At 48.0% G+C, this 7,950-nt stretch overlaps 1 protein-coding gene across 1 annotated transcript; it reads left to right on the forward strand.

Moving 5' to 3' along the window:
• Positions 1-346: 346 nt before the first annotated feature.
• On the forward strand, positions 347-3,562 carry LOC139060970 (DNA mismatch repair protein Mlh1-like). Its single transcript, XM_070540327.1, has one exon. The coding sequence runs from the start codon at positions 574-576 to the stop codon at positions 2,596-2,598; it is 2,025 nt and encodes a 674-aa protein (XP_070396428.1). The 5' UTR covers positions 347-573; the 3' UTR covers positions 2,599-3,562.
• The last annotated feature ends 4,388 nt before the right edge of the window (positions 3,563-7,950 follow it).

Here is a 7,950-nt window from a genome sequence, read left to right on the forward strand (position 1 = left end):
GAAGACATCTATCCAGCGGTCGATTTAGGCACCACTGGCCTCCTTGAAGCCCTTGGGTTCAGCGGGAGCAGTGGAAAAGCAAACAGGTCCGCAATAGACATCAGTAAGAGGCGATTGGAGGATTGGTGGAAGAAAAGTAGGGAAACGACAAAGGACGGAGACGTACAAAGGCACAGTTCGCAATAGGGTATCAGAAAATTTGGACGTGGTAGTTCATAGTGTGTTTTTTTGTTCTCATGGGTTAACCTAGGTAGGATATTAGGCAGCATAGTAGCAAGAGCTTGGTGGCGCAAGCCACCGCCCCGTTCCAAAGGGGACGCTCATAACATCCATCCATCCATCCAAAATGGCGCGCATCGGCTGCTGTTGCAAGAAGGCGGCCAATTAGAAAAATGAGAAAGCACGACTTTTCGATTCGATACGTCGACGCAGTAAGTTGAAAAAAGTTTCCGAAGCGTTGGGACGTGTTTGGTCGTGTGTCTTACGCCCGCGTGTCGCTCGAACAACGTAGAGCTTCGCTACAAGGGCAGCTAGCGTCATTTTTGCCAGCAGTCGAGAGCAAGAAAAAGAAGAATGACGGCGCCTTTGGAACCCGGCAAGATTCGTCGACTCGACGAAACCGTCACGAACCGCATCGCTGCCGGAGAAGTGGTCCAGAGACCCGTTAACGCGCTCAAGGAGATGCTCGAGAACAGCATCGACGCCAAGTCCACGAGCATCCAAGTGGTGGCCAAGAGCGGCGGACTCAAACTCCTGCAGATCAAGGACAACGGATGCGGCATCCGCAAGGAGGACCTGGACATCGTCTGCGAGCGCTTCACCACCAGCAAGCTGGTCAAGTTCGAGGACCTCGGCTCCATCGCCACGTACGGGTTCCGGGGCGAGGCCCTGGCCAGCATCAGCTACGTGGCCCGGGTCAGCATCACCACCAAGACGGAGGACTCGAAGTGCGCGTACAAGCTGTCGTACCTGAACGGCAAGCCCACGGGGCCCGCCAGGCCGTGCGCCGGGAACCGAGGCACGCTGATCGTCGTCGAGGACCTCTTCTACAACGTTCCCACGAGGAAGAACGCCTTCAAGAGCCCCGGCGAAGAGTACAGGCGCATCGTGGACATGGTGAGCCGCTACGCGGTCCACAACGCGGGCATCGCCATGTCCGTCAGGCAGGCCGACGACTCGTCGACGGACGTGAACACGGCGAACGAAGCGAGCGCTCTGCAGAACATCGAGTGCATCTACGGCAAGAACGTCAGCCGCGAGCTGCTGACCGTCGAGTGCGCCGAGGCCAACCTCAAGTTCAAGATGACGGGCCTCGTGTCGAACGCCAACTGCTCGTACAAGAAGTGCACGATGCTGCTCTTCATCAACCACCGGCTCGTCGAGAGCGCCACGCTCCGCAAGGCCATCGAGTCCGTCTACGCGTCGTACCTGCCCAAGAACGCGCACCCCTGGCTCTACCTGTCGCTCGAGATACACCCGGCCAACGTGGACGTCAACGTCCACCCGACCAAAAGGGAGGTGCACTTCCTGCACGAGGAACTCATCCTGGAGAGCATCCAGAAGGCAGTTGACTCCGCACTCCTGTCCTGCAATTCGTCGCGGACCTTTCTCACGCAGGCATGCCTTCCGCGCATCGTGCCGACTAAGTCTGTCTCGGCCGCAGCCAAGAAAGCGGACAACGCGGGCACGTCCACTTCGGTCGACGAGAGGCACATGGTCCGGACAGACTCCCAGATGCAGAAACTGGATGCCTTCCTCAAAAAACCCTCGCCACAGGCCGGAAAGAAAAACTCGAGCCAGCCTGCACGCCCCGATGAGCCTGACGACAACAGCGACGACGACTCAGCTGCAGAGCGACCTCAAGTCAAGTTGCAGAGTGTCACGAACCTCTGGGAGGCAGTCATCAAAAACAGCCATGCGGGTCTCCGGGAATTGTTCCGGAATCACACATTCGTTGGCTGCGTCAACCAACGATATTCGCTTGTTCAACACAAGACCGAGTTGTATATCATCAACACGCGAAGAGTGTCCGAAGAACTCTTCTACCAGCTAATGCTCAAAAACTTTGGGCGCTTTGGCCTGTACCAGCTGTCCGAGCCCGCTCCGATCTATGATCTCGCAATGATGGCTCTAGGTCTCGAAGAATGCGGGTGGACAGAAGCGGACGGCCCAAAGGAGGAACTTGCGCGCTACATGTCGACGTTCCTCACATCAAAGGCCGAGATGCTTGAGGACTACTTTTCATTGGGCATCAACGAGTCGGGAGAGATCACTTCCCTGCCCATAATTCTCAACGACCACACACCACCGGTAGAAGGGCTTCCCATGTACGCTTTGCGGCTTGCGACGGAAGTCGAGTGGGAGAAAGAGCAGGAGTGTTTCGAAACATTCTGCCGAGAGACGGCACGCTTTTACGCGGCTCCCACGATAGACGTTGGTCAGGCCGACGACCCGAATGGCTGGAAATGGGTGACTGAGCATGTTGTGTTTCCGGCAGCGAAGCAAACGCTTAGACTGCCTGTTGAGTACATGGAGAACTCTTGCGTGTTGCAAGTGGCGAGTTTGCCGAACCTGTACAAAGTGTTTGAAAGGTGTTGACTCTTCTTTGAGAACAGGGGGGAAGTGCGTTATAATTAGCTGCTGAATACATTGTTTTGCAGCAATGCAGGATGTGTCAAGTGTTTGTAGTCACGTGTGTGTGTGTGAATATAGTTAGTGTCATGCGAGCTCTGCAGCACATATGCCACAAGGCGCACTACTGCTGCACTAGTTGTGAATCTTTTAAACAGTGAAGGAATGACATAGCAATGCTATCGCTTTTCATGACACACATGTTCCAGAGCAAGTGTGAGGAGCCAGAGGCAGTGCACAGATTGCTTCCTGCATGCAGCCAAAGTACCCTTGAATTCGTGCCCTTTGAAAAGTGACAGCATCTTTTATCATTTAACTGTTTAACAGACACGCCACAGGTGCGCCTTGCTACAATCTCCGTTGCAGATGTGGCGACCAGAAGTTCGATAACTGCCACCCTTGCGAGTACGCAAATGCTGGTCTCGGCACCAGGTGCCTGCCATTAGGTGTCGCTGGCTTGCATAACAGGAGCATGGCTCTTCAAAGGGGAACCACATTTACACTATTTACACTGTTTTGCGGCACACTCTCATTGTCACCGATTTCAGCGCATAGTTCTGTCGTTTCTGTGCATCCTGTAATCTCCATCATTTGAGCTGAAGAAATAATGAACATTTTGTCCTTGCCTGTAGATTTAAATACCTGTAAACATGCAAACTTAAATTTTCCTAAAAATTCCACGCACATGACAGTGGTGTACGGCAGCCATTGTTTTTAGCGTTTACCTTGAGTTCACACCTTTTGTTGTGCAATACATAAGCACTTTGTTACAATTATTTACCTTTAGATGCAACCCAGAAGCAACAGCAAACTTGGAACAACAGAGACTAACAAGTAATGCTGCTTTTATATCAGTGATATTTCAGTCATTTCATTGGCAATTTCCCCTGCTTCAGAAACTTGTCTGAATAAAGTAGCTTGAAACAAGTACCTTTATGGTGTTTGGTGCATTGAGCTGCCATGATAGGGCAGCACAGATACCATCACAGTTTTGTTCTTAAGCATATCTTGCAATTTTGCGCCGACTAATCTTTTAACACCTTTAGAACTTCTTGGAAACATCGTTTACTTTTTGTAAAACTTGATGTAACATTTGTAAACTAAATGAAAAATTCAAGGATAATGCCTTTGCATGATGTGACATCTAGAGTGTACAGTATTGTTGGAGATGGGACATCCTGTTCTAAATTAACATATAGTATCCCAAAAGTTGACTGAGAATAGCCGCCACTAATACTGTTTGGGGTGACACTTGAGGCCTCCATTCGTTATCTTATTGTAATAGTAGGTCTTTTCTTGCTTTCTCCAAAATCTGTCGGGAAGCCAAGGTTTTGCCGTACAATTGGGAAAAGCCTTTCGCATGAAAAAGGTAGACTGGTTGTCCTGAGGAGCCAAGTCTGACTCGTGTGGATGGAGGGGGCAAGAAAGAAAACATGGCAGCTCTCACAGATGGCACAAAAAAAGTCAAACATTTGCCTTGAATCTCTTGCTCTTAACTTGAGGTTGTACATTGCAATAGCTATGGACCAAATATAGTCAAACACTTATAACAAAGTGCTTGAGACCCCAAAGAAAATTCATTATACAGGTCACTTTCCTGTAAAGGTCCTGCACCGTACTGCTCACACAAGTGCAGGCTAAGCACGTTCAACGAAACAAAGCGTTTATTTAGCACGAGTCCAAGAGAGAGCTAGTGAAATAAAATGCTCATTCTTTTGGTGTAGTCTCGTACGATGGAATATGCGAGTGCACCTACATTCACGGCATGCTCCACAGCAGAATGCGGAAGAGACATGAAGGTAGAACTGGAGATTGTCAAATATGCCACTATCGCCTTCCTCACTGTTCTAATTCATGGTTCGTTTACAAGCTCTTCATCAATGTTGCCTTCATTGACATTCGCATCCTTTCCACCCTAGACTTTGATCACATCATCATCAACTGCCTAAATTCCTTCATTGTACAGGCAGATTTGTTGTTGTAGTCTTAGTTGTAGAGGTGTTCACAATACATACGTGTAAAAAAGGAATTCGGCTGGGACATAGTAAATCCTTTGTTATAGTAGTAATATTGTTGTAAAGGCATTCAACTGTACTGTGTTTCATAGATGGCAGGCAATGCGACGAAGGCTAGACAGACTTCTCTTACTGCTCGCATATGAAACAAGGGTACAGGTTGAATTACATCGAAATACATGTGTCATGTAATTCGATGCAGCATTAAGTCTCATACTTTCATGCCGCAAGATGCAATATAAATTTCTGGCCGATAATTCGGGCCCGACGGGGACCGCCAAGAGGTCTGAATAATGGGGAACCCGAAATACCAGATTATCCAGAAAATAAGCGACTTTATTCCACAAGCGGAAAAAAAAAAAGGTGCCTTATTCTTGGATCATCAGTTTCAGGGTACACCTTCAATTTCACTTGACTAGCGCAAGATGCATTGGTGTTGTCTACGAGTTGCAGCATTCTTGGCTCGGTGCCAAGCATGCAATCTATTGCACAGTGCAGAAACATTTCCATTTGTTGACATGTCTGGTGCTAGTCATGCAAAATATCGCAAAAATGAAAGTACCTTCAAACGTGATCATCAAAGACTACAGCCAAAGTTTGTCAACACGTTGCTACGAGCACACATGCTCGCCTATGGCGTAGACATTCCGTGGCCGCGATTTTCTAGCAATGCCTTTTATGCTAGTTCTTTTCGCGTCAGTGGTCAGAGCAACACTTCACACACGTTATCAACAGGATCAGCCAGTCATGAACGGAGTGACAAGAGTGCCATAGAATTGAGTGGAAAGCATAGCTACAAAATCACTGCCCCTATCTCGACCATTGCCATGCTGCCGCTACAGATAATATGAAAGTAGTCAATGCATGCAATGAATTATCGGCAGCTGCTTCATCAACTAGGCTTCACTAGTTTTGGTTTCGAGGCAGCGCCAGCGACATGGCCGACGACATACCAAAACGAAAATCTTGCTATTTCTACTTGACTCAGTGGCCAAATTAACACACAAACATGCAGTTGGAGTCTGAATTATCGCACGGCACACCTACAAGACAACTGAAATTAATAAAGGGAAAATGAGACATTCACCTAAACATAGCTAAGCGCTACAAAGGAAACCCATACAGATTTCTCAGAAGGAAAGCTTTGAAGTTGAAGAAAAATTCGTCCTGGTCCGGGACTCGAACCCGGGACCACCGCATTTCCGGGGCAGCCGCTCTACCATCTGAGCTAACCAGGCGGCTAGCAGATGGCAGGCAAAGTCGAATTTATTAACTCAGAAGGAAATTAAGGCAGGAGTTTACCGTAATAGTTCTGTGGAAACCCGCAAGGTGGAGAGAATTACTTCTCTCCACCTTAGTTTCTTTTGTAGCACATAGCTACATTCAGGTGGATGTCTCATTTTCACTTTATTAATTACTTCTCTCCACCTTGCGAGTTTCCACAGAACTATTATGTCAAGACAATTGAAATTTTTATCGTCCTTATAATTTAAGTCTATGGAGTTAGTGATGGTGCCATGGAGCTTTCCGAACTATCAGTTGACGACTACATTACATAGGTGTCGCCAGTCTAAACCTATTTACCACCACTGAATGCAGTGGCACGTTTTCACGACCAGCAGCTGTAGTGCACCGCTTGCACTTGTGACAAAGGCGTAGCATATTGTGTTCTGGAAGCACAAGGGGTCACAAACGTGAAATTGGGCATAAACTTGTATCTGCATGTTGTAGTTGAAGTGTCTGAAGTATTTTTTTCCCCAGAAAGCGTTGCAGTTTCGAAAACTGCACTGGAAGACGCATGGAGCGTCTGTGGCCGTGCTACTTGCATGGCATTGCCTACCAAGTATGAATACAAGTACAGCTAGGCAGCGAGGATAAGTACGGAGAGCCGATGAGATGAGCTGGGGTTACAGAAAAGACAAAGGGAGCGAGACACACACACACTAACTTTCCTTTTGTCTTGTGCTATAAGTATGCTGCGATACTTGCACGCCAGTAAAGTAATGAGGCAGTGAAGACTAATGCAGAGCCTTGCACAACTACGCCAGCAAATCTCTAACAGTGTCGAAACATGCAAAGCAGTGCAGCCTACAGTCAAGGCCATTTGCACAAATATGTTCCAGACCAGTCTCCTACCACACCTCATACTCTTACTCTAACCAAGCTCTCAAAATCTGCTCTGAAAGTGGGCGGTCGTCCAAGCAAATAAATGTGTGGTCAAGTAATCTGTGCTGCAATTCGTATTCCAGGCACTTGCAAAGAAGATCAGAGTTAGTCCCGCATACATTGCGAGCTCTCACATGTGCTCTTGGGACAAAAGATTGACAACAGAGCATCGTGCAAAAAAATCACAAGAGCATTTATTGCACCTTTCATACACCAATGCCTGCTAGTCGAATTACTGCCCATATGGGCATGTGACAAATCGAGGAAGTCCGACTCACTGCGACCATATAGCGAGCAAATATGTTGGCTCCCGTTCAGGGCTTCAATGCGTAATCATCCTTGTGTACAGTCACACGAACTGTGGCCCGTTCAAACAATCGTGTTTGTTCATTCCGGTGCGCTGCTGATAAGCCTTTCTCGGGATGGTCACGCGAATAGTAGGCGAGCACGCGACATGTCCCCGCCGCTCACCGAACCCAAGCCAAAGAAAAACGGGCTATTCCCTTTTGGGCCAGAGTAAACCCACCATTAGGTAGCATTAGCATCCCATAACTTGCACCATCTCATATTCATCTGCACCACACCGCCGGCGCTTAGCCACGCAGGGAAGCCAGATTACAGGAGACAAGAGTCATGCGGGGAAAACGGTATCACGGGACACGCGAGAGTCAAGCATCTGCCTCAACTTTGGCTGTTATTCTTGGGAGTGCAGATATTGCAGAGAAACGGCCATTCCCAGTTGCTATCTGTGCTGTGAAGTCTTACCGACATGATATTGTTTTTTGGTGGTAGTCGTAATTTAGAGGTCTGTACCTAGTCTAAATAGGCAATATTCAGGATGGTTGGAATCATCTTATTGCAACTTGCAAGAAATGTTTTTTGCAAAGATGGAGATGTACAGAGGGACAACCTGAGCAATGTCGACCTTCTGTAGTCACATCTCAAGTAACCAGGGGCAGTGCTGTTTTGAAAACTGCCATCTCACTTTCACAAGGTTCTATCTTAAATTTTGCCATAAAAACAGCCGGTACAATGGAAGCAGTGCGTGTTGGTTTCGGCTAGTGGAAGGTTCCAGCAAGGTAAATGAGAATGCCGCCAGCTAGAACAAAAAGAAAAGGAACAAACACGATTTTGCAAC

The sequence above is a fragment of the Dermacentor albipictus genome, chromosome 6 (assembly GCF_038994185.2).
Source record: "Dermacentor albipictus isolate Rhodes 1998 colony chromosome 6, USDA_Dalb.pri_finalv2, whole genome shotgun sequence".
Lineage (NCBI taxonomy): Eukaryota > Metazoa > Arthropoda > Arachnida > Ixodida > Ixodidae > Dermacentor > Dermacentor albipictus.